The sequence below is a fragment of the Megalobrama amblycephala genome, linkage group LG1 (assembly GCF_018812025.1).
Source record: "Megalobrama amblycephala isolate DHTTF-2021 linkage group LG1, ASM1881202v1, whole genome shotgun sequence".
NCBI classification, from domain to species: Eukaryota; Metazoa; Chordata; class Actinopteri; order Cypriniformes; family Xenocyprididae; genus Megalobrama; species Megalobrama amblycephala.
This window is the reverse complement of record NC_063044.1, coordinates 32,010,975-32,038,037: the sequence shown is the minus strand read 5'-3', so window position 1 is coordinate 32,038,037 and position 27,063 is coordinate 32,010,975. Positions and strand designations below refer to the sequence as shown.

At 39.7% G+C, this 27,063-nt stretch overlaps 1 protein-coding gene across 1 annotated transcript in view; it reads left to right on the top strand.

The window, feature by feature from the left end:
- LOC125267911 (alpha-1,6-mannosylglycoprotein 6-beta-N-acetylglucosaminyltransferase B-like) overlaps nucleotides 1–27,063 on the top strand; it is a 144,225-nt gene that overhangs the window by 67,030 nt on the left and 50,132 nt on the right. The window contains 2 exon segments of the mRNA XM_048189971.1: nucleotides 5,731–5,895; nucleotides 18,414–18,583. Of these exon segments, the coding sequence (XP_048045928.1) occupies nucleotides 5,731–5,895; nucleotides 18,414–18,583 (335 nt within the window).

Sequence of the window (27,063 nt, the reverse complement as noted above, 5' to 3'; positions counted from 1 at the left end):
TGGTTCAGCCCAAAGTCTATTAGCCATCCTGCCTCTGAAGGCGGTTCTTGGACGGCTGAAGCAGGCTCGACGAAGACTGGTCTCTTTGCCCGTCTGGACCTCGTGTTGGCCCTTCTTTTTGGATGGCTTGGGCGTTGTATTAGGCTGGAGCCCTGGTGCACACCCACTGGAGTGATAGGTGGAGGAAGTTGGTGGCTGGTGAGCTGGCCAGGCCACCATTGTTTCTGAGGGAGCTGGACGAGGTGAATACGATCGCCTATGAACCTCTTCAATTTCAAACTCGGAACCATTGAGGAACAGAACCAGATTAATAGATTTAACTAAGGAATAGAGGCACTCAGGTTCACAATAGCAGATCGTATCCTCTTCCAGACCCCTCAGAAAGCAGGAATTCAAAATAGCATCTGGCCAGCTTACCCTAAAAGACAGCTCAGCAAATTCCTCCATGTATTTCTCCAGCAGGCGGCTGTCCTGTCTGGCAGTCCAGAGCCAGTCCTCAGCAGAGAGTTTGCGTTGATGTCTTCTTGAGGGCACAGGGACAAGGTAGATACCCATTCTTGAGTTTGTGGATATCCAGTCGGTATTGGTCCATTCTTCTGTTACGTGTAGTGGCTGCAGAGACAAGGCGTTCACAGAGATCCACAATTAACGAGTATTTATTAACAACAAAGGAGAAGACACAACCAAAACACATGTAGTATAACATTAAGAACGGACAGGGAGTGAAGGGAGTGAGTCCATTATAAAGGGAGTGCAGATGCTGAAGTCCAGGAGCAGGTGATGAGTGCTGATGGGGAGATAATGAGGAAGTGAGTGCAGATGTGGAAACAGGAGGATCTTGGGAAATGGAGTCCGGGAAATGAGGGAACTGTGACAACAATAGAAAACAGTTATTTTAAATTGTAATAATATTTTACAATTATTATTATTACTTAATAAAATTTGTACAGTATTTTTAATCAAATAAATGTCTTCTTTAAAAGCATTATCTTACCAGCCCCCAAATATTGAACTATAGTGTATAATTAAATGAAAAGTATTGATAAGTTAAATAAAAATAAAAATAGCACTGCATTTTTGGCATCTTAATGAAATAACACATTGTTAGCTTATAGCAATATGCTAACACAGAGCTTTTTTTAGCTATTGTGTGTTGACAATGGCTAAAGCACATTTCCCATGCATGTGTTTGTATGACACACAAGCTGCTACCTATACAGCGTTCCAAATCAGTCATTCATGAATTTTCATTTCAGTAAGGATGCTGCCTTAGTAGGCGGTAGAAAGCAATGCAGCTCAGTAAGTGTGCAGCATGTGCGATCTCACCTGGTTAGTAGTTACTCTCACAGCGTGTCATTTCAAGTGAAAGAATTCCAGCTGTTTGACACTTATTCACAACATCACTGAACGCTGCTAAGACTGAAATTAGATATTGTTTTTTTTTTCAAGTCCCCCCCCCCCCCCAGAGCTTGAAATACTGTAGCATTTTCATGTCTTGCAAAATTACCTCTGTAAATTCCACATAGCTATTACCAGTATATGTCTGAACTGAAAATGACAGTTCTTTCCTTTGTAAAACCCTGATTAACCTAAGCCTCATGCAGTTTAAGTATTGGGTTGATTGCTTTTGAGCCTTTGAGGCCTAATCACTGGATTTTCCAGGTTAGTGGCATCAAATCTTTGAAATATATTCAGAGTCATTTTGTAGTAAATGTAAATAGTAAATATCCAAGAGAAGAACTCAAAATTACTGTATACCCTTGTTAAAAAAAAACAAAAAAAAAAACATGATTGCACATGATTGTATTGAATGTGCACTTTTAGTGTACTTAAAATATTAAAAGTATATTTTATAGAAGTGTACTTGTACAAAAAATAATAATAATGATATAAAAGGCCACTTAAGTGCACTTAAAGAGAGCACACTTTCATGACTGTTTCTTAACACACTTAAGCACACTTTTAAAAGTAAACTTTGTAATAATCTCAAAATAAAGGTTTTACTGTAAAATACAATTTAAATCATTGTTATAATAATTTGTTATTCTTTAAAGTACACTTATTTTGATGTGTTGACTAACATACTAAAGCATATATAATTTTAAATGTAGTGTGTATTTCAGTACATTTAATTTTTATATATTATAATAGTAACTTCATTATGAATGTGTAATTACAAATCTATTTAAATACATGACATACACACTTCAATAGAAATGACTTTAAAGTGTATTTTAGTTTACCATAAAAGCTTGTCAGCACATTCAGCAGTAACTTTAACCATATTTCAGACAAAAGAAGTAATTATGAAATTACATATAAAGATGTACTTAAGTCTCTGCTTAAGTGCATCCAAAGCTCTTCAAAGTTCAGTATTTAATATAAATTTAAATTATAATTATAATACATTTTCACTTAATTGCAGTTACATATAAAATATAGAGTCAGACATTCAGTTCACACTTGAATATTCATTTAAAGTATATTATTTCAGTAATAAGTACTACTAAAGTGTACTTCTAAGTGTAAGGGTATATGCAATTGTATATGTGACCAATGGACCACAAAACCAGTCCTAAGTCGCACTGGTATATTTGTAGTAAAATTATTGATTTTTATTTTATGCCAAAAATCGTACTAGATACAGAATGAGTCCTGCGTAGTCTGCCGTTTAGGCAAGGCACAACGGGGGAAACTCCTGTTTTCACTGATTTCTGATGCCTTTTTCAATCACGTAGTGAAACTGCATGGCCATTGGTTCGTGGAGTACAAGTAAACGAACCAATGACGGTGTGGCGGAGCCGTGCGAGCCAATGGTGAGCGAGCCTGTATGAGCCCGCCGGAATGGGCGGGGTATCAGGCTATATAAGTGGCCGTCTCACCTTGGCAAACTGATTTAATTCGACTGAAGCGACAACATGAGACAACCTTCGAATAGCACGGCAAAGTATGCAGTACTCATTCCGTATCTAAGGGAACCGAGGTTACGTTAGTAACCGAGTATGTTCCATTTCGATACTACACTTGTACTGCAAGACGTTTAGGCAAGACGCAACGGGGATAATACAATCATGCCGTACTATGAAGGGGGACGACAGAGCATTCTAGTGGAGCACTAAGGGCTTGCAGCGGATGCACATAGTATAATGCATCCCGGAAAAAAAGGGACACTGTAGTCATCCTCCCATTCCCATACAGCCTAGGAACTAGAGCATATATAGGGAACAGAAAAATAACTAGAGCATAACTACCCAGACTTGGCCAGGGCCATAGACGAGGTTCAAAAGCTGGTCACATTGGTGAGGCTTATGCAGAGAGAACCTGTGTTTGCAACGCAGGAACGTCTAGGTTATAAAACCTGACGAACGTAGACTGTGAGGTCCAGCTGGCCGCCTCACAGATTTCCACGATGGACACGCCAGTGGACCATGCCTCTTGTGGAATGTGCCTTAACACCTATAGGAAATTGCAGGGAAAAGAACCAGTGATCATTTTGAATGAGTGCTTTATTAGGTCCCGATTCAAGCATCTGAGGTCGAGGATGGGTCTGAGACCACCATCCTTTTTGGGAACAAGTAGAAGCCTGACTCGCTCAATGCCGGGGGAAGCACTTCTGTGGCTCCTTTTGCCAGCATAGTGTTTACCTCGGAGCACAGGACGTGCATGTCCTTGCTCTCTACAGAGTTTGGACCACTCCGTTGAATAACTGGTCCCTTTGAGCGAACTGGTACATAACCTCAATTTTTTACACCCATTACCCATTTTGACACTCCAGGGATGGTCAGCCAGGCCTCGGCCCGTGTGGCAAGGGGTTAAATCGATTCGAGCGATGGGTCACTGCGAGGGGACCCGACACTTGTAATCTGGTTGCTATGACAGCAATTAATTGCATGGGTGCGGGAACTTGAGCAGGCCCAGTGCTAACAAACACATTGTCTCCTGCACCCGGAAACAGAACGGGGTGTTAGGTGGCATAAAAATTCATGAAGAAAGCTCTTTAGACAAAATAGTTATATGAGTCTCCATTTAGCTATAAGGGAGAACGTCATACATTAACAAGCTGTTAGCACTGCATTCAGCTGGAGTTGTGTCAGTGCTATGCTTGCTCTCACAGCATGCATAGCTGGGGAATCCCCTTGCTGCCGGGTGGATGAGACACGCGGGAATAGACACCTAGCCCCATTCAATCAGTTTTGTGATTGCATTGTTCTTTTGTCTCAAGCCAGAGATAAAAAGAACAGTGGAGGTCAAGGGGAAGAGCCGTCTTCAGAGAAGCGGTCTGTGAACGCTGCGAGGCAAGACTCGTGCTCTCACAAGTGATGCACTCAGGAATTCTGCATTTTCACACAAACACCAATGAAAATGTTAGTTTAGAAGAAATATATTCCATAAGTCTCACCTGAAAGTTACAGGGGAGATTGTCATGACATAATGCTGTCAGTGCTGCACTCAGCTGAACCCTAAATAGCATGCACAGCACCGGGAAGAGGGAGACACTGTAACCCTGTAACTTTTTGTTTCTCATTTCAGCTTGAGAGAAGAGTGGAAAATGAGGGAAGGAGCTGCTTTGTAGAAAAAGCAGTCTGTGAACGCAGCAAGGCTTTTCTTATTGTGAGAGTGCTTGTTCTCAATGAATGTGGCTTGCAGGGGCGGGGCAGGGCCAGGCAAGCAAAATGCTCAGAGGTTCAGCTTTCACAAACACCAGAGAAATATGTTTTCAGAGTTAATATATTCCATGAGTCTCGCGATGGCGCGATGCGCTGATCAGGCTGCTTGAGAGCGGCGTGGAGAGCAGAGCTGCTTGAGAGCAGCGAACTGATCTGGCTGCTGACGAAGTGGCGCGCTGATCAGAGCTGCACGAGAGCGGCGGACAGAGCGGCAAGCTGGCAGAGCGGCAATCTTAACAAAGCTGCAGGCTGCTCATGAGCGACGAGTTGCTTGAGAGCAGCGAGCTGAAATAGAGAGAGGTGAGCAGAGGAGAGGTGAGCTGATCTTGCTGCTGCAGAGAGGCTAGCTGATCAGTGGCGAATTTCAGCTGCTTGCAGTTGAAGGCGGCTTCAAGTCTCGGATCAAGTGAAGAGATGTGATCTGTGTCGCTGAAGGAGAATGAATCAGTTTGCCAAGGTGAGACGGCCGCTTATATAGCTCGATATCCCACCAATTCTGGTGGGCTCATGCAAGCTCGCTCACCATTGGCTTGCGCGGCTCATTTACTTGTACTCCACGAACCAATGGCCATGCAGTTTCACCGCGTGATTGAAAAAGGCTTTAGAAATCGGTGAAAACAGGAGTTTCCCCCGTTTTGTCTTTCCTAAACGGCAGACGACGCAGTATGAGTGTAGTATCGATAAATTTCCTACCGTAAATATATAAAAAAAATTATTTTTGTGAGTGGATATGCATTGCTTAAGACTTCCATTTGTACATCTTTAAAGGCGATTTTCTCAATATTTAAATTTTTCAAAAATTTTTTGCACCCTCAGATTCCAGATATTCAAATATTTTCCTATTCTAACACACATGCATCAAAGGAAACATATTTATTCAGCTTTCAGATGATGTATAAATCTCAATTTCAAAAAAATGGACCCTTATGACTGGTCTGTGGTTCAGGGTCACTGATTCATGTTTTCCGATTCATGTCTGTGAAATAACCAGTACTTTAATGTGGACACAAATTTAATTTTTACACTTCTTTGCCTGTTAATCTCACTTTTTCTCTGTCTATAGGCATTTTTCCGCTCCGATCTGTCTTTACTGTTGGAACGGGTCGGCTCGGGCAAAGAATCCTTAAGCTTCATGAGAAGGCGTATGCGCAGACTGGCTGCGCAGTGGGCTACAGCTGCACGCAGACTTGAGGAGCGCCTGCGCGGTCAATACAGAGAGCAGAAGAGGGTAAGCTGTCACACACTGTCTAAAGAAGGTGAATTAAAGGCGCTATAATGAAGTTTCCTTGTAAAACAATGACTTCATTGGCACTATTCGGATGAGATTTGTTTTTGAAGTGACATTTGTGTTTTGATTATTAACAGAGGATCATGCATTGATTTGGATGCAACTGGGATTTCAAACCAGACGTTTAGCTGTAGCTATGGTATTTGATGAAGGTCAAAATAAATGAGAATTATAAACCAATCACAGATGTTCCTATCTGAACGGGATTAGATTTCTCAGAGTTAGAGAAAAAGAGTAGGGAATTTTCTCCACAGTTTCTATAGAGGTTGTTTAAGAAAAACACAAGCCGTGTTTGATTTGGATGATTAAAATCAGAAAATATGTCTGCAAAATACAAATTTATCTAGCCTCCTCAGAAAAAAACAAAAAAAACAAACTAGTTTCGTCTGAATAGGAACATTTATTATAAAGATTATTAGCAGTAATGTTTGTACCATTTCCTTTCTAGAAAATCAGTTACAAATAAGCCTATACAGACTGATTATTTTCATTTCCTGTCCTGAAGCCAAGCCTGAATAAAAAACAAAAACAAATTGTAGATTAAATTAAATCAATCTCACTGTGAGATACAGCCTCGATACACACTCTCAATTCTGTCACAGAAAAGTGGTTTTCTGTAAAGAGATTGACTGTGACCATGACAAAGCTTTTTGCTGTAGGTGAAGAATGCTGCTATGAGTTTGTCTGGTAAGTAAATGATAATTGCAGGTGCTTGTGAATTGTTTGTGATGGCTGGTTGCACACATTTCCCATGAGCTTGTTTTTAATTATGGCCTCTTTGTCTATTTGTCTTCACGTGTGCTTTCTCAACATTCCGTTTCCTTTTGATTGGTGCACTTTTGATGTGCCCTGTTGAGTTATTTAACATCCTTTCAACAGTCTTGGCTGAATCTGCCTACTGCTATTAATTGTTATGGATTGCCAGCTGCCTGTGTTTACCATGTGTGTAGGAAGTTTAATTATTTTGGCTCAGAATTGATTTCAATTAATGATCTTGGTTCGTTAACGACTCCATTAACATATATATATATATATATATATATATATATATATTATAGTAATTTAAGAAAGCCCAAGTAATAACTGTAAACTAGATAAAATACAATGATATTTCTGGTACACATATATATATATTATACATTAATAAAAGTATCATTTATTACGACAATGTGTTATTTGTTATATGCTGTTATAAAGTGATGTTATTACAGTGTAATTATAGTTATATTTAACTACATATCCTTACTATAGGGTTAGGGTTTGGTTTTGGGTTAGTTGCTTGTAGTTATGTATAATTTAGTGTTAATGACATAAATAATAATAAAAAAAAAAAAAATAGTTAAATTAGTTTTAAATAGTTAAAAGAGATTTAAAGATTATTTGGATTAGAAAGTGAGGAACTAGATACATAACAAGCAACTTGAACATACAAGAAATAAAATTAATGTAAAAAAAAAATTGATACATGGAATTTATGGATGAAAACATTTTATTTGAGAAAGACAGTGAAAATAAAGCAGCTGAAGTAGCTGTGCTGCACATCTAAACGTGAATCGATTGTGCGCTTGATCTCGACTCCATGGTCATCTATCACTTTATCAGCAATTCATTTTCATTGAGAGTGGTCTCATTGGAAAACGACAAACAGAGAAATGGAGTGCATGTCTGTGTGCGGGGAGAGCATTGTAGCTTATTCCAATATTTGGTTTCAGTATTTAGAGAAAAAAAAAAAGGTATGCTGTTGTGTAAGCTCTTAATCTTCAAATAGATTAGTAAAGTTTGATGACAACCTTTGATGTTGGCTTGACAAAGCTGTGTGCCCTCACGAAAATTAACCATGGTTTTACTACACTAACCTTTAACCAAGGTATTGCAACCAAAAAAAAAAAAACTGTGGTTACACATAGTAATAAATCTGTTGAAAACAAACAAACAAACAAACAAACAAACAAACAAAACAAACAAAACAAAACAAAACAAAAAACACTACTATTATTTTATTATAATAAAACCAATAAAACCATGGTTAATTTTTGTAAGTGTTTAAAATGACACTAAAATATTTTAACATATTTCTAGCATGATGTAGCATATTGTTAGCATTATTCAGCATGTTTTAACATGTTGTCATGTTGTTAACGTGATTTAGCACATTGTTAACATGTTTAATTTTAATTTGTTAGCATGTTTTAGCTTGTTGCTAGCATGTTTTAACAGGTTGCTACTATGTTTTAAGATGTCAACTACCATTTTTAAGTATATATCATGTTTAGCATATTGCTAGCATGGTTTAACACATGGCTGACATGTTTTAGCATTTGGCTAACATGATTTAGCATGCTCTCTAGCATATTTTAACATGTTGTTAGCTTGTCCTATGTCCAATGCTGTTATGCTTTGCTAGTGATAAAAAATCTTGGGTAAGCTATTTTTGTTTTGATCATCTGGTTTATGAAACATAGCAAAATGAGTCATCCTGAAGCTCTGACTCAAACGCTCGAATGATATACTGTTAGGAACTTGTCCTGTAGCCTCCTTCATAAGACACTTAAGTGGTAAATCAGTATGCTTTGTCAAGCCAACTATTCACAGGTCTTTTGTGCACAAATATATGTTTAATACATATTCTGAAGCAATAGTAGAAAATTATAGACTTTTGAGTTTGTGATGCTGAGACAGTATCAGGCCATTTCTTGTTTCCAAAAGTGTCATTTGTAGTATTTCACCATTCTAAGAAATGCAGTACACGCAAATATTTCAGAGGTGTCAGTCTGTCATCATCTTAAGAGAGGCCATGCAACTGTTTCATACTTTTGCACCATGCTTCTGAAATGGACAAAAAAAAAAAAAAAAAAGTCTAGGATAAAAGCTTCATTAATCATTCTGAAATACCTTGAAATATTTGAGAGCTTCATTACTCATCTACAGTACATTCAGTGACATTCGTTCAATAAACCATCCATACAAAGATGGTAGTTCATCCTAAATCCTAAATATCCTTAAATTAAGTGTTTTTCCCTTAAAACTAACAAAAAAAAAAAACAAAAAAAAAAACAACAACAACTATCAATGTCTTTCTACATACAAAACGGGAACATATGAGCATCTGTGGGGAGTATAAAATGCTGGAAAGAGCTGTCTTTTAGCATTTACATTCATCTCAATAGCAGTTAATAAGCTGGAACATGGAGAAATAAAAAAAATAAATAAAAAAGAAAATGACTTTGTCATCTTTGTTTATAGACACTAAATTATGCTTTTTTGAGCCAATCATCTGAGCAGTAAAGACATACCATGCGACTGAATACTAACTAGCCACAGGGAAACGATGTCCTGATTAATACAGGCATCTGAATCCTTCAGCATAGTCTCTGACATAGCACATGTTTGTTTATACCAAGACTAGCATATAGAGGGATGAATGACAGGTAGACATAAGAATAATTCAAGAGAAAGAAACAAACAGCAAAATGTAGCTAGAGGCTGCTGTCAATTAGTGCTGATCCATTAAACCTGTATGTTACTTCCCCTCAATTAAACATTAAGGGAAAAAACTTTTGCATTCATTCACATTCAGTGAGATGTCTTGTGTGTTGGGAATATTCATACATGTTGATGTGGCCAAACAAAAATGACTTGTCAACAAGAGTACAAATAGTAAGCACAGACTTTAATGATAGACGCAAAATCGAGGAATCAAATGAAACAGTCTTTAATAGTATTCAAAATCCAACAGGTACACAGAGGACTCAGGAGTAACACAAAGGCAGAATAAAACCAGGCTTGAACACAAATAACATCAGGCGAATGAACTAAGGAAACTCAGGCCTTATATACTCTGAGAAAGTAATCAAGAGAGAAACAGAACAGGTGCGTGGAATTAGGAACTATGGAAACTAATTAACAAACAGGGAAGCTAACTAGGTGATAAGGGGAACGGGAACAGAGCAAACAGTGTAAATGAAACTAAAACATATCATACACATTACAATATTAAATGTTTAGAGAAAATATAAAATAAGTTTTGTGTTGAGGATAATATTTGATACATCATATTTGGCTGTATCAAATTGAGCTTTTATGCCTCATGTTAGGGATGTGCCCAAAACCCGAATAGTTCGGAAAGAAAATGGTGCAATCTATGAAGCACTTAAAGGGACTTGGTGATTTAAAAAATATGAGATGGGAGGAAAAATACATTTCAATGCTTTTGTATTCTCTTGCAATTATATAAGCAATTATGTTGTATATAATGTTGTATATAATTTGTGGGCATCAAGGATATGCTATTAATATGCAAGCTATTAAAATTGCTTTTGAATGCAAGCTCACTTTTTTACTTTCACTTTCCAATTTACGATCATGCGTACTCTGAGCGACGGTACTGACCTATCGTTTCACAAGATAATATGTTTGTCAATGACGCTCAGGATCTGTTTGCGCACCAAATCCTCTGACATTATCTTGTCAGTTATCTCTCTTCATGTGATAAGTGTAGTCTGATGTACTGTAATGTAACCGACTACCACAGTGCAGAACCTGATTTTGTCAAGTACAACATGTTCCAGGATCAACATCTTTGTTGATCCTGGAACAACATTCCATTCTATCAGATTTGAGGGAAAATTTCACAGTTTATGTCAAGTTTAGGCTTACAATCAGGGGGGACCTAAAATGCAATGCAATACAATGATGATTGAGAGATAATATAATAAATATATAATTAATATATAATATACATGGATAATTAAGTAAACCTACATTGTTTCAGTCCAGCAAGTGTTCATCTTGAAATATAACAATATCATTTCAGATGACAGAAAACTTTCAGTAGTTTTGATGATTATATAATTATAAGCCTCAGAAATATATGTATAAAATATGATACAGTAGGTTTAATGTGGCTTATGATGTTATACTTTTCTTTTCTTGGTTTTTAGCAGTCCTCATTTGTAAGTAATGAGGACTGATAAATGAATAAATATTAATGTTTTGACTGGACATGCCAATAGTTGTTACATGTACTGTGTCCTGTGACCTAGTTTTTTCCCCAGTCTGTCTGATTAGTTCATTTGATCCACCTGTGTCTCGTTTATTATCCCATCACCTTGTTTAGTTCCTTTGTTAGTCACTTGTATTTATACCCTGTGTTTGCCTTCACTCATCGTCCGTTCTCGTTCATGTTAATGTGTGTATGTGCTTTCGCTCCTTGATTATTATTAAAGACCCATCTTGTGGATCTCCGAGTACGCCTCATCTCTCTAACATACACCAACTGTAACAGAAGAATGGACCAATACCCCTGGAGATCCAACAAGAACATGGGTTTGTTCCTCATCCCTGAGGCTGCAGCTTCTCCCATGCCTCCTTCACTGATGTCGGCAGCGGAGCGTCTCATTGGGCTCTTTCAGGTGGGACGTTCGTTGGAGAGGTATGTGGAGGAGTTTGTAGAGCTAGCTTATTTGACAAACTGGTCAGATGCTCGTTTGATCGATCTGTTTCTGGACGGACTGGACGAGAACACAATCCGCTTTGATGAACCTGACGATTATGTTTCCTTAAATGATACTATTAATTTAATTTTGTATTTAAATGGCTCCAAATTCTTTGTTGAAGAAGTTCAGGATTATAAGTGTGACTCTCGTCCAGTCCTCCCGGAAACACGGGCGGCCTGGCCAGTTTGTCAAGCTCCGTCTTCCTCCACATACCCCTCCAGTGAATTGTTCCCCTGTGTCCTGCTGGACCCACCTACCTCCGCTGGGTCCAGAAGAAGGAGGAAGATGAAAAAGGTAGAGCTAGCCGCTCCAGCCGCCGCCGAGCCAGCCGCGCCACATCCAGAGACCAACCATCCGCCATCGACTACGTGCACGATGGAGAAACAAGAGCCCACCGCAGACCGCAGAGATCAACCTGCCGGGACGATTGAGACCGAACCTGAAGAGAGGACGGAAGGAGTCGTCGCCCCGGGGTGTGAACCGCTAGGTGTGTCTGACCAGGTGCGTGAGCCCGTTACATTGTGTGCTGTCGAGGGAGTGTTAGTGGAGTTTGAGGGCTGGGAAGAGAGCCCCAACCACAACATCACCACGGTGGATGGCATCGTCATGTCCACAGAAACTTTTCTGGATTTATTAGATGTGTTTGAGGAGGTAAATTCCCCTTGTCTTGTCTCCCCGCTGGTCCCGTCCAGCTCAGAACTGTCTGTCTCCCCGCTGGTCCCGTCCAGCTCAGAACTGTCTGTCTCCCCGCTGGTCCCGTCCAGCTCAGAACTGTGTGTGTCCCCGCTGGTCCCGTCCAGCTCAGAACTGTGTGTGTCCCCACTGGTCCTGTCCAGCTCAGAACTGTTTGTGTCCCCGCTGGTCCTGTCCAGCTCAGAACTGTCCGTGCCCCTGCAGGTTCTGTACAGCACTGTGTTCCCTCCCAACCTCCCTCTCTCGCCTCCTCAAACCATCTCATCATCTCTGCCTCCTGTGGTACCCTTCAGCCTCTCATCAACTCCATCACGTAAACGCATGGATCCGACTTGACGCTTCAGGCCACCAGTGTCACCGTGGACTGAGGTTCTCCTGGCTCCACCTCCAGCCTTCGAGTCCAACACTCCACCGCGGCCTGTCGACGCTTCTCCTTCGCCGTGGCTCCTCCCTCCCTCGGCTCCACCGGATACCCTCAGCCTCAAGACTCCACCGGGCTCCCTTGTCCTACAGGCTCCGACTTGGTCAGACGTCGTCCAGCCTGCACCTACGGTTTCGCCTGGCTCCTGCTTCCCCCTGTCTCCTCCTTTGTCCTCGGTCGCACCGCCTCCATCTCAGTCTTCAGGTTCCCGGATTCCACCTCGGATGCTCGTTGTCCCGGCTCCAGCTCGGTCTCCAGATCCAGCAGCGTCGGTCGGGCTCTCCGGCATTCCAACTCCACCTGGATCACCATCATCGCTGGCTTCTCCATCGGCCGTCCCCAGGGTGGCGCCTCTCATCTCCCCACGATGGTGCTCCTCATCCTCCACTCCACCCTGGGGCCTCATCATGGTTGGTCTCTGGACCAACATCTGGCTCCTCCTGCTCCAGGCTTCCCCTTGGCTCCTCCCACCCTCCACTCCCTCTTGGACTATTTTTGTTTTCTATGGATTTTTGTTTATTTCTTCCTTTGCCCTTCGCCCTCCTCCAGAGCACCCCCCCCCCCCCCCTCTGTTGGACTCCATACGGCGCGAGGCCGTGCCTACCTGGAGGGGGGCAATATGTTACATGTACCGTGTCCTGTGACCTAGTTTTTCCCCAGTCTGTCTGATTAGTTCATTTGATCCACCTGTCTCTCGTTTATTATCCCATCACCTTGTTTAGTTCCTTTGTTAGTCACTTGTATTTATACCCTGTGTTTGCCTTCACTCATCGTCCGTTCTCGTTCATGTTTATGTGTGTATGTGCGTTTCGCTCCTTGATTATTATGCTTTCGCTCCTTGATTATTAAAGACCCATATTGTGGATCTCCGAGTACGCCTCATCTCTCTAACATACACCAACTGTAACAATAGTGCACTTGAATTATATATATATATATATATATATATATATATATATATATATATATATATATATATATATATATATATATATAATGCTTACACTATACCAAAAGTTTATGTGTCTGCCTTTACTTTATGTGTCCACATGAACTTTAATGACATCCCGTTCTTAATCCGTAGGGATATGGAGTTGGCTCACCCTTTGCAGCTATAATAGCTTCAACTCTTCTGGGAAGGCTTTCTACAAGGTTTAGGAGTGTGTTTAGGGGAATTTTTGACCATTCTTCTAGAAGCACATTTGTGAGGTCAGGCACTGATGTTGGACGAGAAGGCCTGGCTTGCAGTCTCCGCTCTAATTCATCCCAAAGGTGTTCTGTCGGGTTGAGGTCAGGACAGTCAAGTTCCTCCACACCAAACTCGCTCATCCATGTCTTTATGGACCTTGCTTTGTGCACTGGTGCGCAGTCATTTTGGACAAGGAAGGGGCCATCCCCAAACTGTTCCCACAAAGTTGGGACCAGCCCAACCCCTGAAAAACAACCCCACACCATAATCCCCCCTCCACCAAACTTTACACTTGGCACAGTGCAGTCAGGCAAGTACCGTTCTCCTGGCAACCACCAAACCCAGACTCGTCCATCGGATTGCCAGACAGAGAAGTGTGTTTTACACTACTGCATCCGACGCTTTGTATTGCACTTGGTGATGTAAAGCTTGGATGCAGCTGCTCGACCATGGAACATTCCATGAAGCTCTCTACGCACTGTTCTTGAGCTAATCTGAAGGCCACATGAAGTTTGGAGGTCTGTAGCTATTGATTCTGCAGAAAGTTGGTGACACCTGCGCACTGTGTGTCTCAGCATTCTCTGACCCCGCTCTGTTATTTTACGTGGCCTACCGCTTTGTGGCTGAGTTGCTGTTGTTCCCAATTGCTTCCACTTTATGATACCACTAACAGTTGATCGTGGAACATTTAGTAGTGAGGAAATTTCACGAATGGACTTATTGCACAGGTGACAACCTGGTACCACACTTAAATTCACTGAGCTCCTGTGAGCGACCCATTCTTTCACAAATGTTTGTAGAAGATGTGTGTGTGTGTGTGTGTGTGTGTGTGTGTGTGTGTGTGTGTGTGTGTGTGTGTGTGTGTGTGTGTGTGTGGTTATAAACTCCTAATTACTTGTTAAGTTTAGGTATTGGGTAGGAATTGGATAGGATTAAAGGATGTAGAGTAAAGGCATGCAGAACAAGGCATTAATATGTGCTTTATAAGTACTAATAAACAATCAATATCCTAGAAATATGCATGCTAATAATCAGCTAGTTATTAGTTATTAGTATTTGATCCTAAAGTGTTACCAAAAATGTATATAAAACATAACATTATAATGTTACATGTTTCCAAAATTAAAAAAAAAAAAAAAAAAAAAACTTTTATATTGTCATTGTACTAAAGCAAATTGTTGAACTGTTTAAAAAAAAAATCCCGATTGTGACCGTAGTTCGCTGAGAAGGGAAGGGAACACAATGCTGCATATGAATTGATGACGCTATGGGAGCGCCTTTGTGTGATTGTGTCTGAAGCACATGTTCAACAAATTAGAATGTCATTGGTGCAATGTCACTCCATGACGTGTGTCAGTGTACCATGGAAGCAATAAAGGATACCTGGAGCACAACAGGGTCAGCTTCTGATTGCCTGAAATAAGTTGCTCACAGGCATTCCAGAAGTATGGCAAGATGACCCAGCATCTCATTCAGGGAAACATGGTTACAATAATAACCAAAACATTCCTTTTTGAGGGAACTCTACTCTGCATCTAAATTGATGATGCTATGGGATCGGAACACCCACTTTGCCATACTGATGAAATGCCTGTCCTAGTGTGAATCACCTGAGCACAGCTTAGGACGAAAGCACTTGAGACCCTGGTGTAGAGTCCAAATCTAGGCTGTCAATTCTGATGAATGTGTTTGGAGAGGCCCAGCCCACTGCATCACACACCTCTTGGAGGGAAACTCCTCACAGTAAAGTCTTACATACCACCATACTTCTAATAGAGTGGGCCCTCACAGCCAGAGATGAAGGAAGGTCACACACCTCGTAGGCCGTAGAGAAAGCCTGAACAATACGTTTACTTGATGTTTGCTTAGAAGATGGGAAATTCTATTCGGATGAAGCAAAACATATCAGCAGCTGGTCAGTCTTACACCCCTGAGCGGTCCGGTGGACATAACACTCAAAAACCCTTACTGGACAAAGCAAGTTTAGCATCCTAGACCATAGCCTAGTCTAGGGTGAAGACATGTATAGCAGGCCATAAACCTCAAAGAGCCACGAAAGAAACAAGATATCAGGTGATGTCTTCCCAAAGACCCATCGCCTAAAGGTGCATGGTAAGCAGCTATGGCCTTCACATAAACCTTCAGCATGGAGGGGGATAGATCGTCAGAAAAATGATCCTGAATGAACTCCAGCACTGGACCAACTGGGCAGTTAACTGGGTCCAACTGGCGTTCTCTGCACAATTAAGTGAAGACTGTCCAGTTTAAGGCATACAGTTTCCTTGTGGACTCTAGAGTTTAGGATGGTCTCAACAACCTTAGTTGAGAAACCAGAGTTCAGGAGTTGCCAGAATGGGGCTATGAAGGAGCTAGATGCAGAGCTGGATGCATGAGGAAAACCAGTGCATCATCTCCTCTAATGCAAAAAGGTCCACTTCTGCCTCGCAAAACTTCCAAATCAACTTCACCATCTCAGGGTGGAGTCTCCATTCCTCAGGCCTCAGCCCTTGCATCGACAGGATGTCTGCTCCCTGATTCTGGTACCTAGTGATGTAGACTGTTCTCAGGGAGAGCAACTTGCCTTGAACCCAAAGAAGGATCTGGCGTGCCAGTTTGCAAAGAGAGCACGACCACAGACGCCCCTGGTGATTTATGTTTGAGACTACTATTGTGATGTCTGAGCAGACAAGAACAAGCCTCTGAGGTCAGGAAGGAAATACCTCAGTGCTAGAAATACAACCATCATCTCTAAGCAATTTATGTGCCATGAGAGATGATGACCTCTCCACAGACCCCGAGCTGAGCAGCCATCCAGGAATGCACCCCGGCCTATGAAGGTAGTGTCTGCTTTTAGCGTTTTGCAACAACAAGAGGACCACAGTACAGGTCCCTGGGATAAGAACCAAGGCTTCTTCCACATCACTAGGGTATAAATACATCTGCTTGTAATGATATGAAATCAACTAAATCTCCCTCCTCAGGGAAAATCACTTGGTCCTGAGCCAGAAAAGTGGTGCTCTGTAGTGGAGAAACCACAATATTCAGTCCTGTTTAGAGTTATCCTAATCCTAATCCCAAGCACTTTATGTGGGTGAGGATGACATCTTGATGCCAAATCACCATCTCCTCTGACTGTGCTAGAATCAACCAGTCATCGATGTAATTGAGAACACGGATACCCTGGAGTCACAACAGTGCCTGAAGCAAAAACCCGATATGCTTCACCCCCAAAAGTGAACCTGAGAAACTTCCTGTGTTGAGGAAAGATGTATACAGAAGTATGTGTCCTGTTGTGAAAAAACAGTCCTTGGATCTGACTCGAGTCAAGACAAGGCTCATGATTAATATCTTGAACCTGTACATCCTTGAGTACAGTCTAACTGCTGAAGATCCAAGATGGGATGCAACCCCCCATCCTTCTTGTTAACTATGATGTACTGGCTGTAAAACTCTACGGGAAGAGGAAAATGAACTTTCACCAAGAGAAACTGAACCTCCTGTTCCAGCACCTGAGCCTGCTTGGGGCTGACTACCTGGACAAGAGTCAAACTGAATTCTGTACCCCTTTCTATATTCTGCAAGACCCATCGAGACGTTTGAAGTTTCAAAAAGAACAAAAAGTCTACTAAGGGAATCAGTGTTTTGAGACTGACGTCTGGTGCATCCTGAGTAGTATGCTCGAAGCCCTGAAGCAGATGGCTGGCAGGGAACAACTGAAGACATTGCTCTATAACCCGCCTCGGAGGGGGCAAGCCTCCCAGTGCAGCAACTGATTTGTTTAGACACTGAGCAATGAGCTTGCTGGAAGCTTGCTTTTAGTTTTAAAAGCCCTGATGTGTTTGCCTTCAGTCCACCTTGTATCTCCTATATCAGATTTTTCTTCAGAGTCTGTGAGTGAAATTGATCCCTTAAAAAATAACAAACAAACAAACAAACAAGCAGATAAGATAAATGAAACCACAGTTTGGTACCCATCTCGAGTGTAATGAAATTCCTGAAATATTTATATATGAAATGTGTAGTATGAATTGTGTTAATGTAGAAGTTTATATATATATATATATATATATATATATATATATATATATATATATATATATATATATATATAGATAGATAGATAGATAGATATTGTTAGTTTTTTTTTTTTTTATTATTATTTTATAATGCATAGATATGTGTCCTTAATAGTGACATACCAAACCAATCTGACTGAATTACAAGCTGAACTGTGAGAGATGTAAACTATCACTCAGTTTGGTGGAATTTGCTAGTTTTGTTATCTGTCCTTATCTAGTTGGTAGTTACATTAAAGCTGTGGATTGTCAGAACTGCTGCATGAAATTTCTGTTGTTAACTTCAACTTTATGGAAGCTCAGATGTTCATCCCGTTTATTACAGACATATTGACTCAATATTGATATATAGCTTTTTTGGCAGTAAAATTGATATTATATTACGATTCATTTATTTTACTGGAAACAAATTGCTTATATTGGCAATTCTAGTAGGTTATTCTGGTATGCTCTGCTTACAGAAAATTTGCATGATGTGCACAGTAGACACACTGTTCTGCAGAAATATTAGTATGTATGTGAGTAATATGGTAATATGTTATGTTAATGCTAGTTCTGAACATAGCCTCTTTTCCCTTTTTCAGATCCTGGTGCATGTTGGCTTTCTGACAGAGGAATCTGGTGATGTGTTCAGTCCAAAAGTGCTGAAAGGTGGGCCACTTGGAGAGATGGTCCAATGGGCAGACATCCTCACCACCCTTCATGTGCTGGGACATAACCTCAAGATTTCACTCTCAGTAAAAGAACTGCAGGGGTGAGTCTTGTGATAATGCTGCTCAGTCATGTTACCTAATTAATATTTATAGGCCAACTGCCTTGGTACTATTTATTATTTGATGACCTGTGCAGATGCGCTTCAGCTGCAATGTTTTGATGGTGACATTGAGATCTGCTCAGTTTTGGTGGACTAGATCTGCTACACTGCTGCTGAATGAGTAAAGGCTGCCAAACTGCAGAAACATGTACATAAATACTGTGAATAGAATGCGAGCTGCTGCAAGGAAGTATGGGAGAACCCCCTAGCAGATCTAGGCTGGTGGTGCTGGGGAAGGTGGAGGACTAGGAAAATTTCCATAGTGCATTGCACTGAGTTGAGCTGGTTCGGGCAGAAATAAATAAGTTAAGTAGATAGAACAAACAGATTGATTGGCCAAAGCTGTTAGCTTTAAGAGAACCAATCAGATGCTCGGAGGAGTTTCATGAGTGAACCCTACGGATTCAGCTGGACAAAAGTTTGGAATAATGATGTTTTGTTTTTTTGTTGTTGTTTTTTGGTTTTTTTTTATGTTTTGGAAAGGCTCTTATGCTCAGCAAGGCTGTATTTATTTGATTAAAAATTGATTAAAACTGTTGCCAAATTTTATAATATTACTTTTTTTAATTGTATTTTTAATCAATTAAATAAATACCTCATCTTAGGTATCAAGTGAGCAAGAAACAACAGGTGCTCCTTTAAATTCCTGCAAACAAAACTAAGAGTGTATTTCAGCACTATGGACAGCTCCCATACACACACAGCAATCTGTCAGTGTTTGCTCTAGTTTTACACAAAGTATGTCTGGAAGATTTTAAATCTCTTCATTTGTTCTTGTCTTGCTCTAGTTTGTATTATATCTAAAGAGAAATGTAGGGGTGGCACCTGCTTGAATGTGTGCATGCAATCAGTCAGACTGTGTCAAATAGTTGGCAAGAAAGCGGTAAGTGTGCACAGTAAATATATATATATATATATATATATATATATATATATATATATATATATGTGTGTGTGCTAGTGATCGCTTTGATATATATTGCAGGGAGAAAAAAGAGCCAATGTCGAACATTGAACTTTACTGTCTCTGGATGCTTCTAGTGAATTTAAATTAGTTAAAAAACTGAAGCGCCATGACAACAGGTTTTTATGTAGCTTCAGGCTGGATAACAACTAGTTTTACCTTCTCCTGTGCAAAGCTGTACATTTTTCTTTGTCTTCTTCTTCTGATGTAACATACAGATGTGAAACTTTAAATGGAACACATACCCCCCAACTTTTTATTTTATTACCAACACTTATTTTACACTATCAAAATATTAAACTTTAAAATATCAGTTTAAGTTAGTGATAATTCAAGTGTCAGTATAGCATATATAACCAAATTTGTGTAAATATGTGGCAACAAATAGTATAAAAATACAATGTATAGACATCACATGGGGCAAAATGCATTAACATTTTAAGAGAAATGCTATGCAAACATACTAGCGATGTCATGAACAGCGGGGAAGATGCATGGACATTAATTTGTGTTATGTTACCTAAAATCGCCATACAGATGGTGACAAAAATGCAGACTTTTCCCACATTTTACAGCATATTTACTTCACAAATAACTGACAGTCATGAGCTAAATATGATTTTAATGACAATAACCAGTACAAAAACTCAATATTAACTTAATTTTCGCACCATCAGTTGCACGCACATTCAAGCTCTGTGGATATTCCTGTTCTTTTGATCACTGAATCAGTTAGTTGGTGAGTCAAGAACAGTTGCAATTGTATCAGTCCAATTTTTAAATGAATCATTCAGTGTTATATGTGAACCAAATCAGCAAGTTCACACACTGGACACACTGTAAGTAGTAATATCTACTCAATAAAATTGTGGCAACAGATTACAAGCAATATTATTAATTAATGGTCACATTTTTCGTGGTTTTTTGAAGCTTTGATTGTGTTTATAGTGTGCAATATAACATGTGTTCATGTTTCGCGTGTAAAAAAACACAGTAAATTATAGTATCACATAATTTACTTATCTGTATACCGCTGTTTCCACTGTCATAAAAACGGGCTGATGACTTCCTTGTTCTATGAAGTCCCTCCTTCAGAAATACGTAACGAGTTCTGATTGTGCCAGCGGTTCCTGTGTTGTGATTCGACAGCAGCTTAGCGCATCTTGCCCGTAAAGGTCACGCCTCTTACCATAACGTGGAGATGCACGCGCTCAGTGTTACTGTAAACATGTCTTTAATTTTACCCTATCAATTTGAGCCGGAATCAGACCCGGTGATTGGACTGCGGGATGAAAATAACAGCGTTTCGACGACATGGCGACAAACACACTCTACAAACGCAACTCTTGTGTATTCCTGTGGGCGGAGGTTAGTCAAAAAACTGTTTTAGTGACGTCATTAAAGAAGGAAGTAGAGGGATGTAGTCCAAACTGGCCGTTCGATGTAGGCGACTTCTGTTAAATAAAATATCTCGCTTGGCATTGAACTTTGAGCTTTAAAATTTTACAGATTTTATTTATACTCTAACAACAACATTACACACTAACTAAAGTTTGAAACATGGGATCACGAAGAACGGGACCTTTAAATTCAACATATAAGAATTGAGTTAGAATTAATCAAATTAATTTCTTAAAAGTCAACAATTTGTCAGTCAACAACAACCACAAAGAGTCAAACTGCCCAACTAAATGGAAGACTGATCACAATAATGGTGACCAACATTTTCAATAAAATATGTAAACCTCTAAACCTCTGTTAATTATTTTGTTTCTCTTTCCTTCATTGATTTTGCTTGTTATCAATAAAAAAAATAAAGAGTTCTTAATTTAAACAAATATTTTTGTTTAAATTTTACTTAAATTTTACTAGTTTTAAATGGTTGACATTTAAGGAATTAATTTGACTAATTCTAATTCAATTGTTGAATTTAATTAATAATATTGCTTGTAATCTGTTGCCAAAATTTTATGGAGTGTATATATATTGTATTACGTTTTACAGTGCATCTCTATCCTATCTAAGAATATGGTGGCAATTTCTTCAGCTCAGAATAATGAGGAATGACATGTTTTTATGGAATGTAGTGGAGTAAAATGTACTAGATTATTCTTTGGAATGTAGTAAAGTAAAGTTTTCCCAAAATGAAACTACTCAGATAAAGTATAAATACGTGAAAAATGTACTTGAGTACAGTAGCAAAGTAGAAATACTTTGTTACTGCCCACCACTGTTTTCACAATACATTTTGTTTCGAAGTAGCTTTACAGAAAATGCTTGTTTCAATTTTACAATTTAGGAAGTTTTCTATTCAAATTACTACCTCAATGTTAATATTATTATTAATTTTTTTCTTGTTGTACACACATACACAAAAAAACATTCCAATCACAAAGTGTAAAACTGTCATTAGAAAGACATGCACATTTTCTAGTAATCATTGGCTGTGCCAGGCAGCAGATGGGGTCAAAGTTGGAATTGTTTGAATGCCACATTACAATGCTTGACTGACAACATGGCACTGGAGGTAATGTTGTAATTGATGGTTTGCTCAACAGTTTAATGCACTGAGCCATCTAGACGCAGGTCATGTGAAAGGCCTTTACACAAGTGTCAGCCAGTCTCTGAACAACAGACAGTTCCATCAGCCCTTCTCTGATTAATGCTTCAATACACTGAAAGATTATGCCATTCTCACTCTCTAAAGTTCAGCTTTTGACTTTTGCCAATCTCGTTATCTGTCAAACCTGAAATGTGTGAAAATTGCTTTCAGTTACAGTTTTTGTGTTTAACTTGAAGACATTCTTCTTTAATCTGTTTTGTCAGAACATGTGAGGCGGCTGGAATTAATGCTCTTGCTGATCCATATCTCTGTCAGACTTCAAAATGCTGCTTTGAAGTTAGATGAAATGCAATTTCTATAGTCTTTTCATGAGGAGGAAAAATGAATGCTTTTATTATGATCTGATAATTTGGGCAGTGAAATAATGAAACGTCTATGTGAGAGCCAAAACACTAACACTTTACAAAGTCTTTGCGTTCTAGTAGAGTCATTGGAAATCATCTGTATTTCTCTTTTGCTCAAGACACTGCTCAGATTCACTCGAGTGATTTATTTTTTTTCAAATAAATGGTTCCTCATCTCTTGCATTTGCCAGCCAAAAAAACCCCTAAGCTTAGCAGGGACCTGAGCCATATCTAGGGACCAAAATATCTCAGGCTGTGTTCCAAAACCCAGTAAGCCTTCTAAGGCAGCATCCAAACTAAAATAGAACTTCATAAATCTCAACACAAGTGATTTTAAAAGTGATTTTGATATTAGCATGTTGCTAAGCTAACAATGTAATGTTAAATACCCTTTCAACGAATGTCAGTTCACTCGACAGCCATATTTGCGATGACTATTTTGGACATGCAAAAATATTCCTATCTACTTAAATGGCAAAATATGCAAAACTTGTTGCAAAACTAATTATAATATTTTTATTATAATATTTCTTATGCTCAAAAAACATTAAAAAAGTTAATCTTGCCAATGCACATGTGCAGTCACACGCATGCATCTCAGGACACTGATTGTTTCTATGAGCTTCTATCCACAGTTGATGACTTTATCAATAGGCAGTTGACTCTTTTATTAAGAGGGCATACATATTGCATCCCCTTCATAGTAGTACAAGTGAACCATTTTGATATATTTAGGCTGCATCGCATACTCTCTTTAGTAGGTACTTATTTTGAATAAGTAATTACATAAACACTAAAAAGTATGTTCTATATAGTATGAATGTACAAACCCGATTCCAAAAAAGTTGGGACACTGTACAAATTGTGAATAAAAACAGAATGCAATGATGTGGAAGTTTCAAATTTCTATATTTTATTCAGAATACAACATAGATGACATATCAAATGTTTAAACTGAGAAAATGTATCATTTTAAGGGAAAAATAAGTTGATTTTAAATTTCATGGCATCAACACATCTCAAAAAAGTTGGGACAAAGCCATGTTTACCACTGTGTGGCATCCCCTCTTCTTTTTATAACAGTCTGCAAATGTCTGGGGACTGAGGAGACAAGTTGCTCAAGTTTAGGAATAGGAATGTTGTCCCATTCTTGTCTAATACAGGCTTCTATCTTCCTCTTTATGATGCGCCAAATGTTTTCTATGGGTGAAAGATCTGGACTGCAGGCTGGCCATTTCAGTACCCGGATCCTTCTTCTACGCAGCCATGATGTTGTAATTGATGCAGTATGTGGTCTGGCATTGTCATGTTGGAAAATACAAGGTCTTCCCTGAAAGAGACGACGTCTGGATGGGAGCATATGTTGTTCTAGAACTTGGATATACCTTTCAGCATTGATGGTGCCTTTCCAGATGTGTAAGCTGCCCATGCCACACGCACTCATGCAACCCCATACCATCAGAGATGCAGGCTTCTGAACTGAGCGCTGATAACAACTTGGGTTGCCCTTGTCCTCTTTAGTCCGGATGACATGGCATCCCAGTTTTCCAAAAAGAACTTCAAATTTTGATTCATCTGACCACAGAACAGTTTTCCACTTTGCCACAGTCCATTTTAAATGAGCCTTGGCCCAGAGAAAACGCCTGCGCTTCTGGATCATGATTAGATATGGCTTCTTTTTTGATCTATAGAGTTTTAGCCGGCAACAGCGAATGGCAAGGTGGATTGTGTTCACCGACAAGCCCATGTTGTGATTTCCATTACAGTAGCATTCCTGTATGTGATGCAGTGCCGTCTAAGGCCCGAAGATCACGGGCATCCAATACGGTTTTCCGGCCTTGACCCTTACGCACAGAGATTGTTCCAGATTCTCTTAATCTTTGGATGATATTATGCACTGTAGATGATGATAACTTCAAACTCTTTGCAATTTTTCTCTGAGAAACTCCTTTCTGATATTGCTCCACTATTTTTCGCCGCAGCATTGGAGGAATTGGTGATCCTCTGCCCATCTTGACATCTGAGAGACACTGCCACTCTGAGAGGCTCTTTTTATACCCAATAATGTTGCCAATTGACCTAATAAGTTGCAAATTGGTCCTCCAGCTGTTCCTTATATGTACATTTAACTTTCCCGGCCTCTTATTGCTACCTGTCCCAACTTTTTTGGAATCGGGTTTGTAATATGAATGTACTACATTCGCCATATTGTCAGTATCATGTTACCTACCAGCATCAATCGTGTCACTTCACTGCCATTCACAAATCTGCCACTGACAAATCTTCATGGGATAGTAAAGTGTTCATCTATTTCTGGCGAGATTCTGAATAGAAGATGGTACATGGTAGAATACATTCTAATATACAATGGAAAGTGCCTATAATGCTTTACAATGCTGTCTCAGTAGGTTTATGAACACAGCCACATTGGGACAACCTCATTTGACTTGGGCCAGTAAGAAACTACATAGCAACCATCCAGAGTGCCCTAGAAACCACATAGCAACCATCCAGAACACATTAGCAACTGCATAGTAACGACCTAGCAACTATCCATGACATGCTAACATCACCTTTCTATTTCTCTCAGTGGAATATTTCAGAAAAGTCTGGTGTGTCTTGATTCTAGCTCCATGTCTTGACTCTCTGAAATTATCAGACACACACTCAACCTCTCTGATGAATCTCACTAAGGCAACATGCTCTGATTGGCTTCCCCTCTTGACTGCTTACTTCATGTCTCTTCTCTGTAGGGAATAGACAGATGTCTGTTCTCCAGCTGTTGCAGAGGTTTATGATACTCTCTCCTCCACAGCAGCTGCTGTCCCTCTATTCTCATCTTTATTCCTGCTGGCTGTGTGCTGTCAGTGTCAAAGCAGAGCACAGATTCACAGCAAATACATGAAACTCTAAAGCTTCCTGTCAAAAGCCCAGCACACGCTACAAGGCAGAAGCTTGTCACCCTTTCATGTTTTAAAATGTCATGAAACTCCCTGTTTCAGCACAGGTCAGTTCTCACCACAGTTATAAAATTGTAAAAAAAAAAAAAAAAAAAAAAAAAAAAAAGGCATGCATGGAAACCTGTGGAATGAGGAAGGAGATTAGTTTCATTATTTTTAAATTAGATTAGTTTTAAAATGCCAGAATGAGAGTATAGTTCCTAGCCATATCGGCCTAGAAAATCGAAACTTTTCATTTTCCGTAGGTCTTAGTACACGTAACTACAGAAGAGTCAAGTTTTAAATAGAAAAAAATATTGAAACTTTGTGGTCATTTTTGAGCGAGATGCTAACGGTCTAATCAGATTCAATGAATTATGCTAAGCTATGCTAAAAGTGGTATCGCCAGACCCAGAGATTGGCTGAATGGATTTGAAAACGGTAAAACTCAACTGGGAGTTGGAAAATGAGCCTATTTTCAAAAAAAGTGGAGTGTTCCTTTAATAACATGATTCACAGATATAATCTTCCTAATCTGTTAACACACTGACAGTAAGGATGGATTGTGTTTGTGATGTCGAGTTTATCAGCGTCAGACTGTGTTGTTTCACATGAGCATCAGTCCACCTCTCCATAAATCTAGAAATCCTCCCGTAATAAATGACCGTTGCACACAAACATTTCAAAGCTGTCAGCGGTTGACTGAAAGCTTGTAGCTCTGTCAGCATCGAGGGAGAGCACCATATTTTTTCCTCCATGCATGCAAACACTTGTGACCTATGTGTGGTATAAACTATTTGAAGTACCTGTCTAACGAAAAGGTCATGTGACATCATGAATAATTATAAGACAGTGCCTTCACACAGGACAAGGCAGTGCAGCCTCATGAATAATTATGAGACACCAATGACAAGCACATACTGTATACATTCTGTGATGTTGACTCAGTGTTCATTTCAAACACAGAAGACAAGAAAGCCCTGAAATGCACCCCAGTTGATCAAAATCACTGGCTAGTTGCGTAGTTTAACTAATAACATTAGGCCATATCCATAAGTATAACACCATGGCATCAACAATACAGCCACTTGCTAACCTCCAACGATACAGTGGCTATATATGTTAACACCCCATGAGAGGTTTAATGGCAATAAGGGACTGTATTATAGACATCATTGTGTGAATGACATGAAGTCCCGGGCATCTGCAAATATCAGGTTCAGTTAGAGGGAGGGCAGAGCACAGCTTGCAGACACAGTTTGTCACCAAGCCATAATGCCGTGTGTTACAAGATGCCAGAGGTGAGAAAAGAGACAAAGACAGCTGTCACGTCCCATCAGGGATCTCTTGTACAACAGACTGGTAATTATTCAGCATCAGTATTAGCTAGAGAGAAATGAAATTAAGATTAATGCAGTGGTAATGTCATCTATTACATTTCATTCTGCCTTAGAAAGTGAAGCAGACTCACACCAGTGTCTATCTGATATTTATTCCTGTTAGCACCCTTTCTCCTGTCATACTCAAGGGAAAATGAGCTGGTGGCAGGC